This window comes from Peromyscus eremicus, chromosome 7 (assembly GCF_949786415.1).
Source record: "Peromyscus eremicus chromosome 7, PerEre_H2_v1, whole genome shotgun sequence".
Taxonomy (NCBI): domain Eukaryota; kingdom Metazoa; phylum Chordata; class Mammalia; order Rodentia; family Cricetidae; genus Peromyscus; species Peromyscus eremicus.
Window position 1 is genome coordinate 67,009,451 of NC_081422.1, and position 27,810 is coordinate 67,037,260.

The 27,810-nt window shown below is 38.3% G+C and overlaps 1 protein-coding gene across 2 annotated transcripts in view; it reads left to right on the forward strand.

Moving 5' to 3' along the window:
- Rfx7 (regulatory factor X7) overlaps positions 1–27,810 on the forward strand; it is a 99,284-nt gene that overhangs the window by 27,521 nt on the left and 43,953 nt on the right. For both annotated transcript variants that reach the window (XM_059268222.1, XM_059268221.1), the window contains exon 3: positions 24,690–24,723. In XM_059268222.1, the coding sequence (XP_059124205.1) occupies positions 24,690–24,723 (34 nt within the window). The remainder of the gene's footprint in view (positions 1–24,689; positions 24,724–27,810) is intronic.

Sequence of the window (27,810 nt, forward strand, 5' to 3'; positions counted from 1 at the left end):
GGCCAGTCTGCATATCCACAAGTTCCTGATAGTGCCTCTTACAGCCATACCCACTGCATCCTCACCCTTCACCTCCTTAACTCTTGGTAATCAGTGTTCTGCTGTTCTCCTTTTCTAAATATTCTGCCATTTCAAGAACATAGGTCAGATTTTATAGTAATCTTTTGGGACTGGCCCTTTTCACTTGGCCTAATTCTCTAGTTACTTACCCGTGTTGTTCATTTTATCAATAATTTATTCCTCTTAATTGCTAAATACTGTAACATGACCTAAATGCACCATAGTTTGTATAGCAATTCCTCTGTTGAAGGATACCTGGTTGATTTTAGTTTGAACTCTTAGAAGCTAGCTGCTGTGGGCATTCATATACAGGTTTTTATGTAAATGCATTCTACATTTATCTTGGAGAACTGCCCAAGAATGAAGATTCCTGTTCACTTTTGTTTTTTTAAGGGATTGCAAAACATTTCCACCAACAGTGTCTGAGTGCTTCCATTTTTTTTGTTCCTTGCCAGTATATGGGGGTTGACGTTCCTTAGTTTTCTCATTTTTAGTATTGTCACCAGTGTGTGTAGTGCTGTGTCTTGTGCTTCATTGTACACTTACCTAATGGCTTAATAACTATGTAGTGTCTTTTTCATGTGCTCTTCACTGTATGTATATGTATGTATTATGTATATATATTTCCTTATCTTTTGCATGTATTTTTATTGGTTTATTCACTTTTTTACTGATGAGTTTTATATATATTCTAAGTATATGTTCGTATATTTATACATTCTAAGTCTTAATTTAAATATAATGTAATTATTAGTATGGAGTGTTTTTCTCATCTTGAAGCTTGTCTTCTGTAAACTGACTTTTAGATTGTATTTCTAGGGTAGTTTTAGATTTGTAGCAATGTTGTTGGATTTTTTTTCCCTTTTGGGGGGCCAGCCACCCAGCTTCCAAATAAATCACACTCAAAGGCTTATTCTTAATTATAAATGCCCAGCCTTCGCTTGGCTTGTTGCTAGCCAACTTTTGTTAATTTAATTATCCTGTTTACCTTTTGGCTGTGGACTGTTTCCTTTTCTTACTTCTGTAATCTTACTTTCACTCTTACTCCGTGGCTAGCTGTGTGACTAGGTAGCTGTCCCCTTGCATCCTCCTTGTTTTCTTCTCTTTCTTATTTTCCTACCAGATTTCTCCTATTTATTCTCTCTGCCTACCAGCCCTGCCTATCCTTTCTCCTGACTTGCTATTAGCTGTTCACCTCTTTTAGACAGGCAAAGTAACAGCTTCACAGAGTTAAACCAATGCAATGTAAAAGACTGCAACACATCTTTGCATCATTAGACAAATGTTCCACAGCATAAACAAATGTAATACATCTTAAAATAATATTCTACAACATAGCAATGCTGCACAGAGATTGCCTATATTCTCACTTTTGCCCAGCGTATATAGCTGCCTCTATTATCAACATCCTATACCAGTGATAGATTTATTAAAATTTTTGAAGCTACTTCAACACATTATCCCCCACAATGCATATTCACATGAGCTTTACTTTTTTTTTTTTTAAAAAGATTTATTTATCTATTATACATACAGTGTTCTGTGTACATGCCAGAAGAGGGCACCAGATCTCATTACAGATGGTTGTGAGCCACCATGTGGTTGCTGGGAATTGAACTCAGGACCTCTGGAAGAGCAGCCAGTGCTCTTAACCACTGAGCCATCTCTCCAGCCCCAAGCTTCACTCTTGATACCATATATTATACATGAGGACGTGTACCCATGATTACATCATGAAGAGTAATCTCACCACCCTGAACATCCTCTATGCCCTGCCTGTATATCTATAGTTCTTCACAAACTTTGGCAACCACTGATTTTTTTACTGTTTTCATACGATTACTTTCCAGATTGTTGGTAGATATGATCATGTAATATGTGCTGTCTTCACATTGGCTTACTTCACTTACTGATGTGCATTTAGTAATGTTCCTCCATGTCTTTTTGTGGCTTACATACCTCATTTCTTTTTAGTGCTGAATAATAGTCCATTGATGGGTTATTTGCTCATGGTTTATCCATTTACCAGCAGAATGGCAATTTTAGTGCTTTTAATTTTGGACTATTATGAATCAAGCTGTTATAAACACATGTGTGTATGGTTTTGTGTAAACACATGTTTTCACCTCTTTTGGATAAATGCCAAGGAGTACAATTGCTAGAACATATGTTAAGAATATGCTTCATTTTGTAAAAAACTTTTCTTTGAGGAGTCTCTCCCAGCTAATGTTCTCAGTAGCAGTAAAAGCTTGTTGTGTGTTGTTACAGATTTGATATTGCCAGCCTTCTGGATTTTGGACATTCTAATGCATAGCAGTATCTTTTTGTGTTTAAGTCTACATTTCTCCAATGACGTATATGTGGGACTTCTATGCACTGTTTGTTAACCATCTTTATATTCTCTTTGCTGATGTTTGTATGTAGTTTTTTGTTTTTTGTTTTTGTTTTTGTTGTTTTTTTTTTTTTGAAAATCAGGTTCTACTATTTTGTTTGTTTGTTTTTGTTTTTGTTTTTGGAGACAGGGTTTCTCTGTGTAGCTTTGCACCTTTCCTGGAACTCACTTGGTAGCCCTGGCTGGCCTCGAACTCACAGAGATCCGCCTGGCTCTGCCTCCCGAGTGCTGGGATTAAAGGCGTGCGCCACCACCGCCCAGCTTCTAGTATTCTTAATGTTCAGTTGTAAGCCTATAGCTTTTGACAAAATAAAAGATTTAAGACCTAGTCTTAATGCATTTCTAGCTATCCTGGAACTCCCAGACATATGCCTACCTCTCTAATAATAGTTTTTATCAGGTGCATCTTCTACAGATTTTTGTCACCTAGTTTATCTTTCGTCTTTTCATTATCTTGATAGTGTCTTTCATAGAAAAGAAGTTTTTCGTTTTAATGAAGTCCAGCTCATCAGTTCTTCCTATTGTAGATTATGCCTTTGATTTTACATCTGAAAAGTCACACCACATTCAGTATAAGTCGATATGAGCACACAAGCTCATAAAGATATTCTCCTTTGCTAGCATATATAAAATGCTTTTCATTTATATTTACTTCTGTAATCCATTTTGAAGTAGTTTTTGTTCAAGGTGCAGTGCTTATGTCTACTTAGTTCTTTCTACTTGTGGCTGTCCTGTTGCTCCATATCCATTTAAACACTTCATGATACTGCTTTTGTTCTTTTGTTGAAGATCAGTGCACATGCTTGGTTCAATTTGACTAGTGAAATACCTAGAGCTGTTGCTTTCTGCTGTGGAAGGCTATTAATTATTTATTTCATTTCTTTAGCAGATCCAGGCCTATGCAAACTTTGTTTCCTAAATTTGACGGATTTTGTTGACCAGGGAATTTTACGTATCTTACCAAATTTGATGGCATAGAGTTGTGCAGAGATTTTCTTTATTGACCTTTCAGTGGTCATAGTGTTCACTTCATTTTTTAAATTATTTTGTGTTACTTTTCTCATTGCTGTGATACTATCACTCTTTTTTTTCTGTTTCTGTTTTATGTGTGTAGGTATATATACGAGTTTGCATGTGTGCAGACTCCTATGTGTGGATGCTCCCATAAATGTGCGTACATGCATGTGGAGGCCCGAGGTTGATGTCCTGAGTCATTCTCGATCATTCTGCCATATTTATTAAGACCTTATCTATGTGCCTAGCCTGCTATAGCTAGCCAGCGTACTCCAGTGATGTCCAGGCTCCTGTTTACTTGGCAAGAATGACAGGTGAACCATCATGCCCACTAGCATTTGTGTATGTTCTGGTCCTCAGTTTTCCCCTGAGCCTTCTGACACCTCACTTTTTGGAGCTCCTTAAGAAGAATGTACTTGGGCTCATCATTTTAAGAAATCGCAGTCCATCATGGCAGGGAAAGTGTAGTGACAAGAATGGCACTCTCCACCTTAAAAGTATAAGGCTCATGTCACCCTGTCCTTGCAGTAGACAAAAAACAAAATGGGTTGGGGACCTTCAGGGGCTTTCCTCCAGTATGCCCCTGCCCCAAAAGGTTCCACAGCCTCCCAGAACAGCATCACTAGCTGGGGGTCCAAATGTTCCAATCCATGAATGAGTCCAGGGCAGTTTACAGTCTCTCTATAGCACCTTATTTTCCTGCTTTCCTAAGGTGAAAGCTTAGGTTATTGATTTTGCGTCTTCTTTTCTAATACACATACTCTGAAATAATTTTTTCTTTTTAAGCATTGCTTTTGTTGCTTCCCACAAGTTTTAGTGGATTGTGTTTTTATTCAACTCAAAGTATTTTAAGATTTCTCTTGGGATTGTAGAGCTGTATTAGCAGTTAAGGACATTTGTTGCTCTTACAGGGGACCTGGGTTCGATTCCCATCACCCATATGGCAACTCAGAGCTGTCTGTAACTTCAGTCTCAGAGGATCCAATGCCTTCTTCTGATCTCTGTGGGGATCAGGCATGGTAAATATACATATATGCAGTCAAAACACTCATATACATAACATAATTTTTAAAAATAAATTTAAAAGATTTCTCTCAAGATCTCTTTTTTTATTTATATTTCATGTATGAGTGCTTTGCATATGTACTTGCACGCCCAAAGAGATCATCAGATCCTATTTAGATGGTTGTGAACCACCATGTGGTTGCTGGGAACTGAACTCAGGACCCCTGGAAGAGCAGCCTGTGCTCGTTACTGCTGAGCCATCTCTCTAGCCCCCAAGATCTCTCTTTTTTTAAAAAAAAAAAACAAAAACAAAAAAACAAAAAAACATATATTATTTACAAGTCTTTTGTTTTATCTCTACATATTTGGGATTTTCCAGCTATCTTTATATTTTTATTCCTACTTTATGCCATTATAAAAGGAGAGAAAATTTGTTAAGACATTCTCTCATATCTCAGAATGTAGTCTGTCTTGGTGAATGAATATTCTTTGTGTGCCTTGATAGTTGTTGAATTAAATACCCTGCAGATATCCATTATAGGTTGATTTGATAGTATTAGGGTCAAGTGTGTCCTAAACTGATTTTGTGCCAGCTGGTTCTGCCAATTTCTGGTAGAGGGTTATTGACATCTCCAGCTGTAACGGTGGGTTTTGGTGGTGGTGGTGGTGGTGGTGGTGGTGGTGGTTTTCTCCTTGTTAGGTTTTTCTTACAGAGTTTAACTGTATTGTTTGACTCATGCACCTTATGGGGTAATACGTCTTTTTGGAAAATTCAGTCCTTTATCATAATGTAATACTACTCTATCTCTGATAGCCTTGCCTGCTTCCAAGTCTTCTCTGTCCCACATTGTTATAGTTTTCTCTTATTCCTGAAAAATGTGTTATGAGACATCCACCAGATAGATGAAACTCTTAACTCCCAAACTTACTGTTTTATCCTAGACATACATACCTGTGATTAAGTTTAATTCATAAACTGCGAACAGTTCACAATTAGGACTAATACTAAAATAGGAGGAAACTTACAAATTATTTCTGAAAGTTTTTGTTTAACATTTTCAGTCTGTAGTTGATTTCAGGTAACCAAGACCTCAGGAAAGAAAATAGGAAATAAGGGGAAGTTTCTTTTTTTTTTTTTTTTTTTTTTTTTTTCCTGACAGTGCGTGGATCTTTTCTTGTTTTGTTTTGTCAACTAGTCTGTTTGGACCACCAGCATTTACAGTGAGTATGGATCATGTGGATTAATATTGAGTGTACTTCTCACTCTTCATTGCCTTTGTTCTTATCTGTCATTCTATTTCTTCCCTTTTGGATCTTAATTGAACATTTCCTATGATTCCATTGTTAGCTAATTATACATTCTTCCCTTCTAAACATCTTCTTACTATTTGCTCTCAAAACTTCAGTGCGTGTACAGAACTAATCTGACCTACTTTCAAAAAGCTACTGTTGCACAGATACTTATGAGTGCCTTACATAGCAAAGTCATATGAATTCTTGCTTGTAGTCCCTTGTTTTTTTGTTGTTGTTGTTTTGTTTTGGTTTTTGGTTTTTCGAGACAGGGTTTCTCTGTGTAGCTTTGCGCCTTTCCTGGAACTCACTTGGTAGCCCAGGCTGGCCTCGAACTCACAGAGATCCGCCTGGCTCTGCCTCCCGAGTGCTGGGATTAAAGGCGTGCGCCACCACCGCCCGGCGTCCCTTGTTTTATTACCCAACTTATTTATATACAAACAGGGACAAGGAGTGTGTACATAAATATATGCATAATATATTAATATTTTATATTATTATTATTTTGAATAAGCCAATGTGTTGAATCTCTTAAAAGTGAGAAATTTAACCATCATATATCTCTTCTCTGATGCTCTTTCTTCCTTTCTGTAGACTTGAATTCATATTTATTTATTTAACGTTCTTATTTATTTATTTGTTTGTTTGTTTGTATTTTTGGTTTTTCAAGACAAGGTTTCTTAGTGTAGCCCTGGCTCTCCTGGAAGTCACTGTAGACCAGGCTGGCCTCGAACTCAGAGATTTACCTACCTCTGTTTCCCAAGTGCTGGGATTAAAGGCATAATCTACCACACCTGGCTCATTTTTAATTTTTATTTGTGTGTATGTTCATCATATGTGCCTACAAAGGCCCAAAAAGTATGTCAGACCTCCTAAAGCTGGAGTACAGACACTTGTGAGTTGCCTGGTGTGGGTGCTGGGTACAGAACTCAGGTCCTCTAAAAATATGTTGCAAGCATTCTTCACTGCTAGGCCGTCTCTGCAGCCCTTCCTTTAACACTTCTTGCAAAACAGAACTACTGTCCACAAACTCCCTCAGGTTCTGGTAAGAAGAGAAGACATTCCACCTTCAGTTTTGAAGGGTTGATTTTTTTCTTTTTTCTTTTTTCCAGTTTAGTGTTACAGGTTGGAGGGTTTTTTTCCTCTCAACGATTTAGGTATTTCTCCTGTACTCTGAACTTGATTCTCTGATGTCTCGTGTGTAGTTGAGTATAATTCTCGACTTTGCTCCTGTGTAGATAAGGTATGTTTTCCTCCCTCTGCCCCTACTTCTGTCAGGATCCCCCCCCCCTTTTATCTGACCCCTGAAGTCTGAGAATATCGTGGTTGTATTTGTGAGGAGAGTCTGGTATCTGTTGTTCATTTGGAGATTGTGAGATCTCCCCTTCACGTTCTCTGAGCTTCCTGGATCTCTGGTTTGGTATCTGACATTGATTTTGAGGAATTTCTTTGTGATTATGACTTCAAAGATACTTCCTATTTCTCTCTTTCCCACCCTTCTAGACTTAATCAAATGTTTGAAGTTTTTGTTTTTGTTTTTTGTTTTTTAGTTATCTCCCAGTTCTTCATATTTTGACTTTTGTCGGGTTTTTTTTTCCTTGTGTTTTTCAGCTTTGGTGGATTTTTATTGAGATACTCTGAGCTCAGATTCGTTCTTCAGATTTTGTTGGTCTACCAGTAAGCCATTTGAAATGGAAATACTTGATTTCTGTTGTAATGCTTTTGCTCTCTAGCTTTCCTTCTTGAGCTCCTACAGTCTTCATCTCTTGCTTACATTGTCCATCCGTCCTTATAAAGACACACTTCAGCATCTTAATCATTGCCATATGATCTTCAGAATGGATCCAGCACCCTTGTCCTATCACAGTTTGATTCTGATGCTTGCCCCAGTCTTAAACCAGTTTTTTGCCACTCTTATTTCTGTACTGGATAGAAGGAACTACTGTGAATGGGCTTTAGCACTGCAGTAGCATGTGTTGGGAAGGAGAGGCATTGTAGTGTCCTGTAAGTCAGTTTCAGTCTTTTTATGAGCCTGCCCTGCTGGACTGTACATTTCGTAAGTGCTCTCACTCCTTTCCTGCCACACACACTCTTCATTGAGACAGACTGTCTAGAGAAGTCCAGAGTTAGTCTCTTCTATCAGGTTCATTCAGCTCAGGTAATGCCCCAGTGGGTTAATTATTTTTTGTTTTGTTTTATTCTGAGGGTAGAACTAGTTAAGAAACAAACAGTCCTTTGGCATCTTTCAAAATAGTCCTTTCCCCCTCCTCCTCCTCCCTGAGTCACAAGGGGATTTTTCTCTAGTATTTACTCAGGAAACTTGGTTGAATTCCATAAGGTAACTCGGGAAGTGTGGCTGGCTTCCCATTACAAGGCTCTCCTGCAGTTTGTATCTCCCAATCTTTCCTCACCGAACCTCTGACAATCCGTCGGTCATAGTTCAAGTTCCCTACTGAGGTTCAGAATCTCACAGAGGTTTGTCTTGGTGACTCTCTGTCAGTCACTCAAATTCAAGGAGATTAGGATCTGTTGTGAGATTTTACCCTGATAGATCTAAGAGGAGATGCTGGTTTTTTGACCTTTGTTGTTGGAGGACTAAGTGGTGACTTGTTAGTTTTTATATGCTGAACCAGAAACCTGAAGTCTTGTTTGTTTTGTTTTTAATCCTCTTAACAGTCCTTTATCAGTTTTTCCTTTTATAGTGATTTGACATCAAATCTAAAAACTGCCTAGCTCTAGATCTGATTTTTCTCGTATTTCCCCCTCAAATGCTTTATAGTTTTGTTTTGGGTTTGTCTATGATCTATTTTGAGTTAATTTATAAAATAAGGCATGAGATACAGCTTGAAGTTTATTTTAAAATCTGTTCTAATTATTATGAAATACATATAACGAAATTTACCATCCTAGCCATTTTTAAGAGTATAGTTAATCCAGGCATTGGTGGTACATGCCTTTAATCACACCTAGGAGGCAGAAGCAGGTGAATTTCTGTCAGTTTGAAGCCAGCCCAGTCTACAGAGCAAGTTCCAGGACAAGCTCCAAAGCTACACAAAGAAACTCTATCTCAAAAACAACACACACACACACACACACACACACACACACACACAGAGAGAGAGAGAGAGTATAGTTAAAGCTGGGCATGGTGGCACAGGCCTTTGTAAGTTCAAGGCCAGCCTGGTCTATACAGTGAGTTCTATACCAGCCAGGGCTACAAACTAAGACTGTATCTCAAAGAAACCAAGAAACACTCTGGTCCCGCTGCCTTCTAATCCCTAGTACCCACAGTTATTTTTTCTCTAACTTGGTTTGCACTTGGTGCCTCATAAGTAGAAAGTGGAATTACAAAGTTTTTGGTCTTTGGTGTGTTTTGTATTTCAAACTCAGCTTGCTGTCTGGGTCATGTGTTTGTAGCATGTATCAGAATTTCTTCTTTTTTAAGGCTGAATAATACTCTATGAATATATCATATTTTGTGTCCATTTATTTATCCATTGGTAGATATTAAGGTTGCTTTTACTGTTTCTCTTATGAGTAATATTCTCTGCACATGGGTATACAGGTATCTGTTTGAGTTCCTTGTGTCAGTTGCTATGGGGATTTGTCTTTCTTAGGGTTTTTATTGCTATGAAGAGACACCATGACCATGGCAACTGTTATAAAGGAAAATACTTAATGGGGTGACTTACTGTTTCAGAGGTTCTGTCCATTATCATGGTGAAACCTGACAGTGTGTAGGCACACATGGTGCTGAGAGTCCTACATCTTGTAGGCAATAGGAAGTGATCTGAGACACTGGGTGTGGCTTGAGCATATATGAGACCTCGAAGCCCACCAGCAAAGTGACACCCTTCCTCCTACAAGGCCAGACCTACTCCAACAAGGCTACACGTCTTAATAGTTTTCTCCTCCCTTTGGGGGCCATTTTCCTTCAAACTACCATAGTGTATATTCTAGCAGTGGGACTGTTGGTGTTTGGTCATTTGTGTTTATATTTGGAGGATTCCTATATTACTTCCTGCATTGTATATGTTCTAGCGTAGTGTATATTCTAGCAGTGGGACTGTTGGTGTGTGGTCATTTGTGTTTATATTTGGAGGATTCCTATATTACTTCCTGCATTGTTTTACGATTTCATTTTCCCACCAGCTTTGCACGGGGTTCCATCTTCTACATCTCTTCACCTGTGTTCATACTTTGGTTTTGGTTTGTGTTTTAGTGGTAGCCTTCCTAAGGAGTATGGGGTTCTCTCTATAATGTGCAGATGTCTAGTTGTCACAATACCATTTGTTTACAAAGCTCTTTCCTCCATTTAATTGCATATGCACCTTTGTCAGAAATCACCTGACCATCGTTGAGTGGCAGGAAGCATGGAGGCGTGCAGGCAAACAAAGTGCTAGAGAAAGAGCTGCGAGGTCTACATCTGGATCTGAGGACAGCACGAAGAGAATGCCACACTGGACTTGGATTGAGCATTTGAGACCTCAAAGCCTACCCCTAGTGACACTCTTCCTCCAATAAAGCCACACTAACTCCAGCAAGGCCACACCTCCTAGTAGTGCCAATCCCTATGGGCCTATGGGGACCATATTTATTCACACCACCACACATCTAGTTAGGATTCTAAACATCTATAACATGAATTGCTAAATGGTCTTTTTATAAAAAAAAAAAAAAAACTGGTGCCTGATATTGGGGTGAATGTTGAAAGATCAGAGAGACAAAGGAAGAAGCCACCTCTTACCTCTAGGACTCCTCAGCCTGAAAAGCTTTCCTCAGCTGAAAGACCTTAGTTCTTGTCTCCTCACGCCTTATATACCTTTTTCCACCCACCCATATCATTTCGTGTCTCAACTTTCCTAGGGCTGGGATTAAAGGTGTGTGACTTCCAAGTATTGGGATTAAAGATATGTACCACCACTGCCTGGCTCTGTTTCTCTCCTAGACTGGGTCAATCTCATGTAGTCCAGGGTGGCTTTGAACTCACAGAGGTCCAGACGGACCTCTGCCTCCTGAGTGCTAGGATTAAAGGTGTGTGCCACCTCTGCCTGGCCTCTATGTTTAATCTAGTGGCTTGTTCTGTTCTCTGATCGTCAGGCAGATTTACTAGGGTACACAGTATATCACCACAAACATCTTTTGGAGTGTATTTTTGACATACACTATCTGCAAGTGTTAGGAAAAATCCTCCTTAGGGGAAATATATATATCTCTGTCTGTCTGTCTGTCCGTCTGTCGACTTAATTGGCCCTCTAATAGGCGTTTCAGTCCTCTTCTAGAAAATGTTTTAGATGTTTTTGCATACATTACCTATTTGCCTTGATTTATTTTTATGTGTTTGCTATGATGCTCACAGCATTCTTTAGCTTGCCCAGTCTCGAATGTGGTAGCTTTAGAGTCAGAGGAGGTTTTGATCCTCATTTACCATTGATTTTGTAAGTTCTTTTTTCTGGTTTTCAGGAGTATAAGAAAGTAAAGTGATTATTTGAGGTAAATTTTTAATATAATTTGCCCTATATTCCATAGTCATTTTAGTTTAATATAGATATGATGTAGATAGTATAGCTCTGTAGATGGATCATTATCTTTTGTTCTGAAGGCTTTTTACCTTGGGGAAATTTCTCAATCTCCCCCCAACACACACACACACACACACACACACACACACACACACACACACACACACACACAGAGCCAGGGGAGGCGGGGTGTAACTTTTGGCCTATGAATAAATGACTATTATCCAACAATTCTCTGTGAAGTATCCCAAGGAGCAATTACTATCCAATGTTACGTTTCTTCATAGAATCATGCTATAGGCACAGGGAGGAAAATGAATGTAAGATCTGACTCTTCCTATGTATATCACCAATCAATTTCCATTGTTAACTATTCTGTTTTTGCAGTGCTGCAGATTGAACACAGATTGTTGGTCCTTTCCTCTCCAAATCATGGTTTGAACACTTGAGACTAGTTCTTTGATCTCCATAGATAGCATTCTACTTTATGAATTGAAACACTTTTTAGTTCAGGCTTTTCATCTTTGTAGGAGAGAATTCTAGTTTTAACTACCATAATGATTTTCTTAATTTTACCTTTGATTATGAGAAAAATACTGTGGTTCTTGGATTTAAAGTGGATAACAGTTGGACGTTGAAATTGATGACTTTGGTTTTTTGGACAGGATATTCAGTTACTGAACACTTGACCATCTTAATAAGTTCTAATGAAGAGTCTTCTATAAGTATCCCTAAAAACCATTTTGACTACAGTATTCAGAAGTGTTCTTGTGCCAGGCAGTGGTGGCCCATGCCTTTAATCCCAGCACTCGGGAGGCAGAGCCAGGTGGATCTCTGTGAGTTTGAGGCCAGCCTGGTCTACAGAGTGAGATCCAGGACAGGCACCAAAACTACACACAGAAATCCTGTCTGGAAAAAAACAAAACAAAAGTTCTTGTATTACTTTACATGATATGTGGGTATAGTCTATAATCAACAGGACATCAAGCTTTATTGCCTGATTGTGCCACTATAGAGAAAACTCATTTTAACTTCAGTCTTCTACAGCATTCCCATTCTTGTTTCCTTCTCTTACAGTCTCAATTAAATATCTAGTAAATAATAGTATTTGATGTTTTCCAGCTAAGAAGACTTACACATAGCACATCACTTGTTGGTAATACCAAAGGTATAATTTGTCTTAGTGTCCGTGTTGGTTTGTTTCAGTTCAGAGATTTACCTTATTTCTGACCCAGCTTTCTTATAATTCACATAAGATACTAATCTGTGTACCTATATGACTGTTGTCCTCACTGTGTAGTAGGGGAAAGAGTTTTCCCTTCTGGGTTAGTCATTAACATCCCACCCCAAGTTTTAGTTTGTTTTCAGATGTTACATACATTATAAAATTTAAGCAGTAATGAAAAGTACAAGAAGCCTTTTAGAAATTTAAAAGATGTTGAAACCTCAAAAATCTCATCTTTTAAGAAAAAACTGTTTTTTACGTTGTTTTTATGTTTTTACCTTATGGTTCATCCATGATTTTTATGCTGAATATTACATATTCTGGCACACAGTATATTTGCCTGTCTTTCGAACCTGCAGTTAGTTCTGCAGGATCAGCATTAAAGGGTGTTGAAGCTCAGCAAAGAGTCAGTGCCTTGGGGTATAGCCAGACCAGACCCGTCCTCCAGCTCACTCACTGGAATACATAATGAATTTAAGGACAAGGAAGTTCCAAAATCATGAGAATAGGGCACAAAATGTTCTTGATTAAAATCCCAATCAGGGCATGATTATCAGATATAACAATAGCAAATGAAAATAAATATGTGGCCTTGCATAAGTAATTTTTGTTTTCAACTTAATTTATTGTATGTATTTATGATGTATATGTAAGGACACACACACCATAGCATGCGTGTCAGAGGACAAGTCTCCAGAATCCATTTTTTCCTTTTGCTGTTATTTGCCAGGATCAAACTCAGATCATCATAGCTCTCTCACCAGCCCCTTTCTATTGTTTTCAGTCCCTTTCACTATCTGAAAATGAAAAGATTAGACTAGATTTAGTTTCACATGGTGTTTTCTTTTATTCAATGAATGTAACTGAAGGCTTTTCTCTGTCGCAACCTGTCCCACAGCAAACTTCCAAATAATCACTCAGAGGCTTATATTAATTATAAATGATCAACCATTAGCTCAGGCTTATTACTAACTAGCTCTTACACTTAAATTAACCCATAATTCTTATCTATGTTTAGCCACATGGCTTGGTACCTTTTCTCAGTACAGCATTCTCATCTTGCTTCCTCTGGCTGGTGACTCCTAACTCTATCCTTCCTCTTCCCAGCATTCTTTTTTTTTTTTTCTCGAGACAGGGTTTCTCCATGTAGTTTTGGTGGTGCCTGTCCTGGATCTCACTCTGTAGACCAGGCTGGCTTTAAACTCACAGAGATCTGCCTGGCTCTGTCTCCTGAGTGCTGGGATTAAAGGCGTGTGCCACTGCCGCATTTTCCCAGCATTTTTCGTTTGATCACCCTGCCTGTACTTCCTGTCTAGCTACTGGCCAATCAGTGTTTTTTTTTTTTTTTTTGGTTTTTCGAGACAGGGTTTCTCTGTGTAGCTTTGCGCCTCTCCTGGAACTCACTTGGTAGCCCAGGCTGGCCTCGAACTCACAGAGATCCGCCTGGCTCTGCCTCCCGAGTGCTGGGATTAAAGGCGTGCGCCACCATCGCCCAGCTCCAATCATTGTTTTATTAAACTAATTCGAGTGACAAATCTGTACAGTGTACAAGAGGATTATCCACGGCATTTCCCCCTTTTTGTCTAATTAAAAAGGAGGATTTTTTAACTTTAACATAGTAAGATTGTGTACAACAAAAACAGTTATTAAGAATTACAGTAACACTATTTAATCCATTTGCATTTGACAAAATTAGAGAAAATAATTATCTATCTTAATGAGTCTAAAGTTTTGTTTCTAATTTACTTTCCATTACAACTAAGGAAAACTATAGTTATAACTATTTAGTTATCAAAGTCCAAGAAGGATAAAATATTACCTGATTAAACAGGAAGTGCATTGTAAGCAACTTCCAAAATTCTAGAAATGATAGAGACATCTGGCTTCCTGTACAGTCACCCAGAGTTCCCTTGCAACATTGGGGCATCCATCTTCAGCCTATAGACCTAGAGTATCTGGCAGACTTTTTTTTTTTTTTTTTTGACTTTTCGAGACAGGGTTTCTCTGTGTAGCTTTGCGCCTTTCCTGGATCTCACTCTGTAGACCAGGCTGGCCTCGTATTCACAAAGATCTGCCTGCCTCTGCCTCCCAAGTGCTGGGATTAAAGGCGTGCGCCACCACTGCCTGACCATCTGGCAGACTTTTTAGTGAAGAGGAAATTTGAAGGACTGTCCTGTTTTATTTTGCCAAAGTCACTTTCCTCTGTGTCCTGCAGAATGTCTGACAGTTTCTCCTGTGAAGCAGGAATGCTGAAGGACTGTCCCAGCTTGTTTTGGTAAAGTTCAGCAGTCACTTTCCTGTGGATCCTTCATGTCCATTTTATACAGCATACGTTCAAGGCAGAAACAGTTTCTTTCCCAAATGGCTAATCTTGACATAATGAAACAAACTCCTATGGAGTTTCTTTGGTGTGCCCATCATCCTTTTATAAAGTAAATTGGTACTGCCAGGAGCAGATGTGTCTCAGTCATGAAAAGTCCAAATTATTAAAACATCTTAAATGCTATATTCTGTAGGTCTTTGAAGTATTTGAAGGACTGAAGTATTTGAAGATTACCTATCTATTTGAAATATATCTCTGTATAACTAGCAAACCTAACTAACATGACTATAAGTTTGACTATTATAGATGACTATTATTCTGTATTTCTTAATCACACATTACATTTTAAATGAGTTGCATAAACATAATATCTTAAAAAGAGTATAAGTATACATACAGTAAAACAAAATTAACTTTAAATTTATATCAATAAACCAAAATCCATACTAATGTAAAATATGTAAGATTAATAGTTGTTTTCTGGATTAAAGTAGATTCAGTAATCTACCTTTTTTTTTTTTTTTTTTTTTTTTTTTTTTTTTTTTTTTTTTGGTTTTTCGAGACAGGGTTTCTCTGTGTAGCTTTGCGCCTTTCCTGGAACTCACTTGGTAGCCCAGGCTGGCCTCGAACTCACAGAGATCCGCCTAGCTCTGCTTCCCGAGTGCTGGGATTATAGGCATGCGCCACCACCGCCCGGCAGTAATCTACCTTTTTATACTATCATTTTTATGTCATATCCCTCTTTCTTCCTTTAGAAAGACATTGACTATGACCAATAACAATTTGTAACCAACCTTCCTTAAATGAAAACACATTTATAACCAGTATTTTGAGAATGTGGGCATAGTTCTCTAGACTACTTCCTTTTGATTGGGGGTGCTGGTAATCTTTGGGGGGACCCTGAGACAGTTTAGGATTATGGTCAAGTTCTGATTGGAGTATTCTGTGAGGCTGGCTCATCTCGGCCAACAGCCTTGAAATACGTCTGTGTCTGTGTGCAGGTGTTCTGGTCCTTATCCACCTCCAAGTGTCTGCATGCAGGTGTACCCAGTCCTTATCTGTCCTCCGAGGGTGCAAGTGTACCCAGTCCTTATCCATCCTCAGTCGATCTCTGTGTAGGTGTACCCTGTGATGATATTTTGTTTGTTCTCTAACAAAGTTTGCCTGAAGATCAGAGGATGGAGCTAGCCATTAGTTAATCATAGAGGACTGGACATCTGTACAGACAGACAGAAAGTGATATGGCTGGAGGACCTGGTGGAAAGATGAGGCTAAGACCATTGAACAACAAAGTAGGGCTAGAGTGTGCAAATCTCCCAAGACCAATTTCTTGGAGAGGGAGATTATGCTAATGTAGAAAGGCAATCTCTATATGATGACCACACCCTGGCTTTATGCCATGCAGTATCCTTGAATGCTTGGGACAGAATTGAAGAAGTAAGAAAGAGAACTAGTCATTTACTAAAGTTCTATAGGGTCCAAAAGAAACCTTCACTGATTTCTTACAAAGATTGACTTCAGCAATAAATAGAATGATACCAAATTCAGAAGCTAGACAATAACTGAATCTCTGGCTTTTGAAAATGCTAACGCACAATGCAAAAGGGTAATTAGGCTATTAAAGGCAAGATCAGCACCCTTAGAGGAATGGATCTGAGATATAGTCAATATTGAATCTCATAAGTATGATGATGCTTGGATAGAAGTGATTTCCAGAGGTGTGAAGAAAAATTGAAGTGTCAGGTGTTATAATTGCGGTGAACAAGATCACTTAAAAAGGGATTGTAAACGGGGCATGTCGAGAAACAATGCTTTTGCTAAAAATAATCCATACAGAACGCCCCTCCCTTCTGGAGTATGGAGAAGGTGTGGCAGAGGCCGGCATTGGACTAATGGATGTAGATCAACAAGGGACTGTCAGGTAACCCTTTGCCATCAGGAAACGCCTTGAGGGGCCTCTTGCAGCTCCCATGTCAAATTCAGTTCAGTTGTTTCCTGTCATCGTGGAGGAAACCGTTTCCCAGAGCAATCGAAAGACCTAATGCCTATTGTAAGAAACCATACTGCTCTGGATGATAGAACACCTGTAGAAGAGACGACAAAAAAATTTAGAAGAAACCATAAATCAAAATTGATAAAGATTAGATTTAAACTAGAGAAACCTCTTAATTAGAAGAGGTGATAGGTCATCAACCAGTGTGAGCATTCAATTTAATCTAACTTATACGACTAACAAATGCTTTTCATTTGATCAGATATAATTTGCCATAAGGGAACTACTCCAAAATTAGGGTTAGGGAAGGGTTTTGGTTTTTGTCTTTCCAGGAGAATGAAGGCAAACAGCTGAGAAATCTGAAGATCACTGGACAAATGAGATGTCTGAAGGGAAAGGACAAATCATCCCAAAAAAAGTCTCAAGAAAGAGAGTAAATTAATTAGTCTATTGGTATATCACATCTCCAACAGGATAAAATTTTATAAATCTTCCCAAATGTTTGTTTATGCTGTTTTCTACAGACACATAATGCAAATGATCTTTTTGTAGTCTCAGTCCAATTGAAAATTAAAGCTGGCTTTGGAGTTGGAGTGTGGTTCTCTCCTTCTCTAAACCCAAGCATGCTTGTTAAAGTAAAATCCAAAATCTCTGTCTCATGTCAGAAGAGCCACCTGATATGGGATAGAAGAACAACAAAAAGTTAGGGACGGGCTGGAGAGATGGCTCAGAGGTTAAGAGCACTGGCTGCTCTTCCAGAGGTCCTGAGTTCAATTCCCAGCAACCACATGGTGGCTCACAGCCATCTGTGATGAGATCTGGTGCCCTCTTCTGGTCATACATGCTGTATACAAAATAAATAAATAAATCTTTAAAAAAAAAAAAAAAAAAAGTCCAGTTACTGAAATGAAAACTTCTTTAAAAAAAAAAAAAAAAAAAAAAAAAAAAGTTAGGGACTAGTTTATTGCCACTAATCTCATAAATTCTTTGGTTTTGTTTTGACTCTTTAAAATTTTTTCATAAGGTATGAATATTATCTCAAATATAAGATTAATATATTTATTTTTAAATTATTTGTCATGATATTAATGGTCATATAGAGTACTAACTAGTTCTAGAAAAACTCTTCATCTAGCTTCCTGTACATCATTTCGAGTTTGAGTCTCTATCAGACAACTAGGAATTAAGTTTTTGTACTCTGGATGTACAAAATATTGATCCTTTAACCTCTTTGAGATCTGCTGCATATGACATTAAAAATGTTTGAACTATGACCACGCCTAGCAGCAACCTTTGATGTCTCCAAAAGGATGATGGGGCCCCACAACTACGATTCCACCACGACTATGATAATGCCACTAAGCTGAAAAACACCACCCAAAGGTTGGCTTTAGACTACAAACTGCTATGAATAATTTTGAGGTGGCTAGCTGAGATGATCTATCCTCACAGACTATTCTAGCCCCAGGACTTGAGATAAGCCTTCCACTTTTCCATTACACAGAGACTGGACAACAAATGATACAGCTACCTCTCCCAGAACTTGACAATTAACCTCGATTTTTCTAAAGATGCCGTTCCTCCCAGACAGCAGGAAGTAAATTTAAGAACACGACATCCACATTCCCAAGAATGTGGGTGGTTTTTGGTCATTCAGTGGGTTATGGATATTTGTCATTGTCTAGGGGGTTTGTTACTAGGGCGGCTTGGTAATGGTAATGGTCAGGGAGAAAGCTGAACAAAGGAATTTAGATTCAGGGTTGTTGTTTTGAAGAGAAAAAAGGAGATATAGATATGATAGGATATAAGGGTAGATTATTGAATCTACTCTGAAAAGAAATGGGGAATATAGAAATAGAATAAAAAAGTAGATTATTGAATCTACTTTTAAACCAAAAGGAACTACTAGTTTTAAATATTTTACATTGATAAGAATTTTTGTATATTGATAAAAATTTAAGGTAATTTTTGTTAGAACATACTGTACACACATTTCTACTCTTGAAGTGTTATACCTATACAACTCATTTAACAATTAATGCAAATTGCTAGTCCTTGAAAGTTATTATTACAAACTATTGAGGATAATAAAGAAATGCAGGTTAGTAGTTGGTCATCTATAAATTACAATTTATAGTCATGTTAGGTATGTTTTCAAAGTCAAACATATATTTTAGGTAGACAGGTGGTCTTCAAACATTTCAGAGATCTACAGAATATGGCGTTTAAAATGTTTTAAAAATACAAGTTCTTTTTTTTTTTTTTTAATGACAATGAGACATGCCTGCTCCTGGCAACACCAGTCTACTTCAGAGAAGATGATAAGCATTGAAGAAACTCCATATGGAGTTTACTTTCTTTGTGGCAAAAGTTAACCACTGGGCAAGAAAATGCCTTTGCCTTGACTGCTGACAATATGCTGTCCAAATTGGACAAGCAGGACACAATAGAAGTAACTGCCACACTTTGCCAAGACAAGTAGGACATCCCTTCAGAATATACTGCATCATGGAAAAGTGTGTCAGATATTATAGACCTGTAGGCTGAAGATGGGTGCCCCAACATTGTCCAAGCAATCAGCTGTTTCTGTCATTTCTCTTATTTTTTGGAAGTCGCTTGCTTGCACTTCCTGCTTACTCAGGTAATATTATTTTCTTCTCAAGTCTCTGATGGAGTTGAAGACTTCATAGTTACAGTTTTCCTTGTTACTAGATTCAGAAAAGAAAATCAGTAAAGAAGTATAAAATATATAAGGTTGAGAGACATTAAAAGATAAATTTGATAATGCAAGTTAGAATAGAAAGTGAATTGGGTACAACCTTTTGGACTCACCAAGATAGGATAGAGTATTTTCTCTGAATTTGTCAAATGTTTATGGACTAGACATTGTTGATGTACTTATTGCCTGTATATATTATATATAGTTCTTGTACTTATTGTATATAGTTTTTTTATATTAGTTATAACTTTTTTATTTTAGACAAAAAAGGAGAAACTGACATTTTGTTTGTGCTCTAACAAATAAAGCTTGCTGGAGATCAGAGTGCAGAGCTAGCCTCTAGTTAACCATAGAGACCAGGCAGTGGTGGCACACACCTTTAATCCCAGCACTTGGAATTTCTTGCCTTTGATCCCAGGACTTGGGTGGCACACGCCTTTAATATCAGCACTAGGTAGGAGGAAATAGGAAATGATATGGCTGGGCGGAGAAAGAAAGTGATAAGGCGGAGCGGAGACAGGAATTCACCCCCTTTTCAGTCTGAGGATTCCTAGAGGTAAGAAGTTTCACAGTGGCTGGCTGCTCTGCTTCTCTGATCTTTCAGCTCTCACCCTGATATCTGACTCTGGATTTTTATTATTAAGACCAATTAGAATTTGGTCTACAAATTAAAATTTATTTTATCAAACATTCAATGAAATACTCAATCTCAATGTACTTCTTACATTAAATCATATCACATGGCACTTAATAAGAATCTATTACATATTGTAATATACCTTTTATCTTGTTTAATCTTTATGAAAAACTCTGGAGGATAGTATGTCTCCAAAGAAAATAAGTGGGTCATGTAAATAAAATATATATAGCTAGTGAAAGGTATCAGACTGATGTTCTAGAGGGACACTGAACCATTGTTCTGTATGGAATTATTGGTGCCATGAACAAATAGACAGCAGCAGAGCAGGTGCTCTTACGAGAGGAAGGTAGGGCCCCTTCCTAACTTCAAGTGGGAGTCTCTTACACCTTTCTGAGGATGGGGATGATTTTACAGCACAAGCCTGCAGCCAGCCTCTCTCTGATTCCCATGTAGAGGTCAGGGAAGGGGTTGGAAGCAGGATGTGTGGCCACGAGTACCCCCTTTAATGTAAACTCACTTTCCCTGGGCGAAAAGATCCTAGCACTTGGAAGTCAGTGAGCTAGAGATTCGTGGTCTCTCAGAAGAAGCCTGTCAGTATCTGTCGGAGGAGATGGTCTGTTGCAGCTATTGTAGCCTGAGCAAAGGCTGTTACATTCTTAAATAGCTGTTGCTTTAGAATTCTTTGTTCAAAGGCCATGGTTTCTTTCTTTTCTTTGTTGTTGTCATCCTAGGTAGGGTTACTATTGTTGGGGAAAACACTGTGGTCAAAAGCATCTTGGGGGAGTAGGTGGGGATTGTTCGGCTTAAGCTTCCACTGCTCATTATTAAAGGAAGTCAGGACAGGAATTCAAACAGGGTAGGAACCTAGAGGCAGGAGCTGATGCAGAGGCTGTGGAGGAGAGATGTTTAGTGGCTTACTCCCAAAGCTTACTTGGTCTTTCTTTTCTTTTTTTTTTTTTAATTTTGAGGTAGGTTTTCTCTGTAGCCCTGACTGTCCAAGAACTTGCTCTGTAGACTAGGCTGGCTTTGAACTCAGCAATCTGCCTTCCTCTGCCTCCCAAGTGCTGGGATTAAAGGCATGTGCCACCACCACCAGGCTTTCAATCTGCTTTCGTGTAGAACCCAGGACCACCAGCCCAAGGATAGCATCATTCACAATGGGCTAGACCTTCCCCCATCAATCACTAGTTAATAAAATGCTCTCCAGACTTTCATAAAGTCCAGTCTTATGGAAGCATTTTCTCAGTCGAGGTTTTTTTCTCAAATCTCTCCTTTCAGATGAGTATAGCCTGTGTTAAGTTCACATAAAACTAGCCAGCATAGTTGTTATATATGTCGTAATTTTGCTACATAAGTTTAGTTGAGTATTACTTTTTGACTTCAAGAAGTGTGGTACATATGAATATGTGTGAATAAACATAACAAAATAAGTGTGTTACCATGATGCATTTAACTGTACATGGTTATCTATTGATACTTTGAACTATCATCATTGACTTGAGTGAAATTCTCAGATTGAGACTAAACACACACACACACACACACACACACACACACACACACACACACACCTTGCTCAGTATGTAGTACAGGGGGCCAGAAGAGGGCATTGGATCCCCTGGAACTGGAGTTTCAGATAATTCTGAGCTACCATGTGGGTACTGGAAATTGAACCCAGGTCTTCGGGAAGAGTAGCCAGTGCTCTTTCGCATCTCACTGGAAATGTATGAGTGTTGAATGTTCCACATCCTTACCAAAATACTGGTTATTCAGTTTTTACTTTCTTTTCAATTTTCAGTTACAATCATTTATTCTGTGCAAGATGTATGTGTGCATGCGTGTGTGCCTGAGCATGTATGGTGAAGAGATCAGAGAACATCATTGTGAACTAGGTTTTCTCCTTCTACCTTATAGATTCCAGGATCAAACATGGGTCATCGGCTTAAGCAGCAAGTGTCCTCCTTACCTACTTAGCCATCTTGCCAGCCCTTGGTGTGTTTAATTTTTTATATCCGTGATCGGGATTACAAGCACAGTACCACACCTACTTTTTTACATAGGTGCTAGGATAGAACTCAGGTCCTCATGCTTGTTGAGGACCATGCCTAGATTTTTATATTAGTGCTAGAGTCTGAATTCTGGTTCTCAAGCTTGCACAGCAAGTACTCTTGACCATTTAGCCATCTCTCTAGCCTCCCAAATCACCTTTAAAAAAAAAAACTGCAGTTTTATAGCCTCAAATGATATGCAGCCAAAGCTAACTTCCCACTCCTGATCCTCCAGCCTCTATCTCCCCAGTTCTAGAATTAAAGGCCCATGTCACCATGGCCTGCCCCACATCAAAAGAAACAAGCAAAAGACCATTAAGGTGAAAAAAAAAAAATGTCAAAACAAAAGTCCACAAAAATACTATTGAGTCTGTTTTGTATTGGCCAACTACTCCTGAACATAGGGCCTGCACTGGAATGTAGTTGATATACCCAGTGACACTCCATAGGCAAAAACTGATTTTTCCCTTTGGTGGTGAGTATCAGGTGCAGATAGCTTTTTGGTTAGAGATGATACCCCCTGTCCACTGCCTTCTCTCAGTGCTAGGACTCCATCTGGCTCGAACCTGTCTGTGCAGAACCTGTGTGTGCTGCCACAGTCTCTGAACCCTCTATGCATCAGTCCTATTGCATTTCGAGTCATCTATCCCCTCTTTCTCTTAGAATTGTTCTGCCTCTTCCTTTGCATAGATCCCTGAGCCCTAGGGGAGGGGTTTGATGAAGACATCCCATTTAGGACTGAGTGCTCCAAAGTCTCTCTCACTCTCTGTGCATTGTCTAGTTGTGGGTCTCTGTTAATTCCCATCCACTGCAAAAAAGAAGCTTCTCTGATATGGGTTGAGCAGGGCACTAATCCATGGCTATAGTAGTATATCATTAGGAGTCATTTTATTGCTTAAGTTTCTTTAGCAGATTCACAGTATTAGGTTTTCCTCTAGGCTCATGACCTATATAGTCTCATGTTCTTAACCTCTTTATTAGTGTCTTGTATGGGATCTATATCATAGAGTGGGTCTTAAATCCAATTTTAAAAGTGGTTGGTTACTCCATACACCAGCATTCTTAATTTCAAAAAATTGAGAAGAAAGCTCTTTAGTGTGGGAATGAAAGATACCTGCTGTCACTATTGTTCTTCATCATTGTACTAGAGGTTATAACTAGAGTAACTAGGAAAGAAATATAAATACTGAAAATGGTCAAAATACTATTAATTATGCATAAAAAGTTTATCTACAAGAGAACCTATATCCCATTAAGACTACTAAGAGTACAGGAAGACAAGTGGAGATAAAGATCAACCTAGAAGGCAAGGCTGCAGTGGCCTTTAATCCCAGCACTCGGGAGGCAGAGCCATGCAGATCTCTGTGAGTTCGAGGCCAGCCTGGTCTACAGAGTGAGATCCAGGACAAGCACCAAAACTACACAGAGAAACCCTGTCTCAACCCCCCCCCCAAAAAAAAAACTATAAAAGTCTTTTGTAGCTGGGTGATGATGGCACACGCCTTGAATCCCAGCACTTGGGAGACAAAGGCAGGTGGATGTCTGAGTTTGAGGACAGTTTGATCTTTAGAGCAAGTTCTAGAACTGCCAGGGCCCCACAGAGAAAACCTGTGTCAAAAACCAAAAAAAAAAAATCTCATGTAGGGCTATTAAAGAAAATTTCAATCCTACCTACCTAGAAGTACTTGTTAATATTCTTTCAGCCATTCTGAATTTTACAGCTAAACCTACTCCCATCATACCTTGATGTTTTTGCTCATTGTTTTACAGAATTGAAATATGGATACAGGTACACAATTTTGATGCTGTGTATATTAACTGAAATGAGATTTTAATACTGATTTTCACTTTCAAACCTATATCAAATAGCTGGATTTTTTTAAAGATTTTTTTTTTTATTTATATGGTGTGAGTGTTTGCCTGTATCTGTGTATGTATGTGCACCACAAGTGTGCTCAGAACTGGAGTTTAAAGTGGTTGTGAGTTATCATGTGGGTGCTGGGAATGAAAATTGGGTCCTCTGCAAGAGTAGCAAATGCTCATAACCAAGCCAGGTGGTGGTGGTGCATGCCTTTCATCCTAGCACTCCAGAGGCAGAGGCAGGTCTGGTCTACAGAGGGAGTTCCAGGCCAGTTACGTGGAGAAACCCTGTTTCAAAAAACAAAACAAAAGTACTCATAACCATTGAGCCATCTCCTCTTCCCCATAACTAGGTTTTGTTGCATCTACTTGATCTTAGACTTTTTGTGAAAGGTAATTTAGGACTGTGTAAAGTATCCAAATGTGTTGTCTGATTTGCTTTCATTTGTACTAAAGTGGGTATTATAACAAAATACAGTACTTAATAAGATGCTTCAGTTTTTCCTTAGTATGTATACTTATTGTCTCTGTTTAAGAATAGTTCTTATAGTTAGTAATACTCTATTATTTATTAACGCTAACCTTTTTTTTCTTTTAGCAAAACTGTACAATCTAAAGTGGACTGCATTTTGGTAAGTGCAATACCTAACATCCTGCCATTCTTAAATAATATTGATTTTAAATACCACTAAGTTCTGTGAGTAAAATTTTACATTTATAACCTCTGGGTACATTCATCATCAACTGTCGATGTTTTCTTGTATGTATCTCATCAGTCCTAAAAATCATAATTGGGAGCAATTGTGGTTTTGAATCTTACTGATCTTTACTGAAAGATTACTTAAAATTGAGTAATTTTTAAAATTCTTAATACTATGTAAGTAATTATTTAAAGAAAATATTTTTAAATGTTTGGTGGATTGATTTATTAGATAACTTTTGTCATCATTGTCTTGGTGGCTAATGTTTTGGAATTCAGCTACAAAGAGTGTAAATTTAGGCTATACTTACAAGAATTTACTTTAATAAAAGCTTTTCATATCTTGGTGAGTTTGTTTTTGTGAAGTTTTTTTGTTTGTTTTTCATCTTTAGGTTGCTGCTTTTAAGATTTTTAATACAATAATAGTTTTAAATTGGTAGTTCCTTAGGTCTTGTAAAGATTTTATTCTTATTTATATGTATGTGTGAGTGTCTGCACATGTGTGCAGTTACCTGCAGACCAGAAGAGGCTGTTAAATTCTCTAGAGCTGGAGTTGCACTGGATTGTGAGCCTCCTGACATGGGTATTAGGAACCAAACTCAGGTCCTCTTCAAGAGCTCATAACTGCTGAGCCATCTCTCCAGCCCTCCTTAGGTCTGTTAAATGTACAAGGAAAACCAGGCCATCTTTGCCTGCCTTGTCATCCCAGCAGTCAGAAGTGAAGGCAAGGTGACTGCAAGTTTGAAAACGAGCCTAGGTTACCTGGGAGACACTTACTTTCTCTCTCTCTCTCTCTCTCTCTCTCTCTCTCTCTCTCTCTCTCTCTCTCTCTCTAACACACACACACACACCTCTCTGGCACACACACACACCTCTCACACACACTCACACTCATTCATACACAGACACACATGCAGCTGCTGGAATGACAGTTAATACTACCAGCTTTCACAGGATCATAGGCTATACTCTATACTCACGAGCTTCTAACAGCTTTGCACTGTTAAATTATGAATTGTCAAGATAGCTAATTCCCTTTCCTTGTCATTTCAGAACCTTCTCCTATCCAAATTCTCTGGGGTTTGGTTGGTCAGTTTGAGGTATCTGGTGTTGGAATAAATATATGATATCTTAATAGTGTTTTCTATTATTGTTAGCATAGGAGTCTCTCAAAAGATGAATGAATAGCAGTTGTTCATAGGGGGGCATATTCCATAAGTTCTGTACATTTCTAATTTAGTGGCTGAAGGATGGCTTTGTTGGGGTGTTTTTGCCTGTGTCTTTCACTTCCTATTTTATTAACGGGCTTTCTTTTTTCCTTTCTTCTTTTACCACTCTACTTCTTGTCATTGTCTTACAGTAGTTCTCTGAAATGGGTATCTTGTTGGTTCCCTTTTACAGGTAAAATAACTGATACTCTTAAATTGAGGTATTCATAAGGCATACATACTTTGGAGGATTATTCATGTTTTCTCATTATGGAGAAAATAGGAAGATGAGTAATAATAATTAAATATTAAAGAAGAGCAAAAGATTTTCTGTTAAACAAGTAAACAAATGAACTTGAAATATCAGATGTTGATAAATGCCATCATAAAATTTGAAGAGGGCACATTGAGGCAAATGATGGTGGCCAGAGTAAACTTAAGTGTGTGATCAGGAAAGACCTCTTTTTTTTGTTTTGTTTTGGTTTGGTTTGGTTTTTCAAGACAGGGTTTCTCTGTGTAGTTTTGGAGCCTGTCCTGGATCTTACTCTGTAGACCAGGCTGGCCTCAAACTCACAGATCCACCTGGCTCTGCCTCCCGAGTTCTGGCATTAAAGGCACGCGCCACCGCCACCCAGCCAGGAAAGACCTCTTTGAGGACATGATAGATGAGCAGACACGAGAAGTCAACCATGGTCTGGCAAGATGGCTCAGTGGATAAAGCATTTGCAATAGCCTGGCAACTGAGTTCCATCCCCAGAGCCCAAATAAAAAGAGAAAGAGCTCCACAAATTTATCCTCTCACCTCCATAAGCATGTTGTGGCATGTATGTGCACATACACACAAATAATAAATAAAAAAAAAAATCAATGTTGTGTAATGGTCTGCCAGCAATACATAGTAGACAAAGGAAACACAAATTCAAAATTAAGAATGAGTTTTGAATATTTGAAAAATATAAGGATTCCAGTGAGTTAAAACTCATAGAAAGGAGGGAAATGCTAACAGTTAGAGTAGGAAGTGGTGTAGGGAGTAGTTTATGTCTGGTGTACTTAGCCATGACAGGAAGGAGGCATGCATCCGAAGTGCATTGAAAGCCCAGTAGAAGGCTTTTAACAGAACAGAGTGCTCAGACATTTCAAAAATAGCATTGCTGAGTCAGGCATGGTGGCACACACCTTTAATCCCAGCACTCAGGAGGCAAAGACAGGAGGATCTCAGTTCAAAGTCAACCTGGTTTACATAGAAAATTCCAGGACAGCCAGGCTATATAGAAAGACCCTCTCTCAAAAAAACCAACCCCCTCAAAAAAGTATGTGTGTGTGTGTGTGTGTGTGTGTGTGTGTGTGTGTGTGTGTGTATTTGAAAGAATGTACTCTATAGATAAAGGGAACTTGATGAAAGTAGAAAAACTAGTTAGGCTATTCATTAATCCAGTAGAGAACTAAAGAATTTTGTTCAAGTGATGGAAAATGTTTATTATTTTTAAATAATACATTTTATATTTGAAATTACAAAATAATAGGTTTCTGTATGGGATATTGATACGTAAATTCTTTGGTGTAATATCTTCTTTTTGCTTTCATTTTTAAAAGATAACTTTGCTGGACATAGAATTATTATTTAACACTTTTATGGCTATGAATATAATATTTAATTGCCTTCCAGTCTTTATTGATTATGATGGGAAGTTATCAGTTAATCCATCATTGTTTTCCTCAATTCTTTTTCTCTTATTTGCTATCAAAATTTCTTTGTATTCATTATGTTTCTTCTTAGCTTACCCACAAAGTCTGGCTCTCAACTGTTTGAC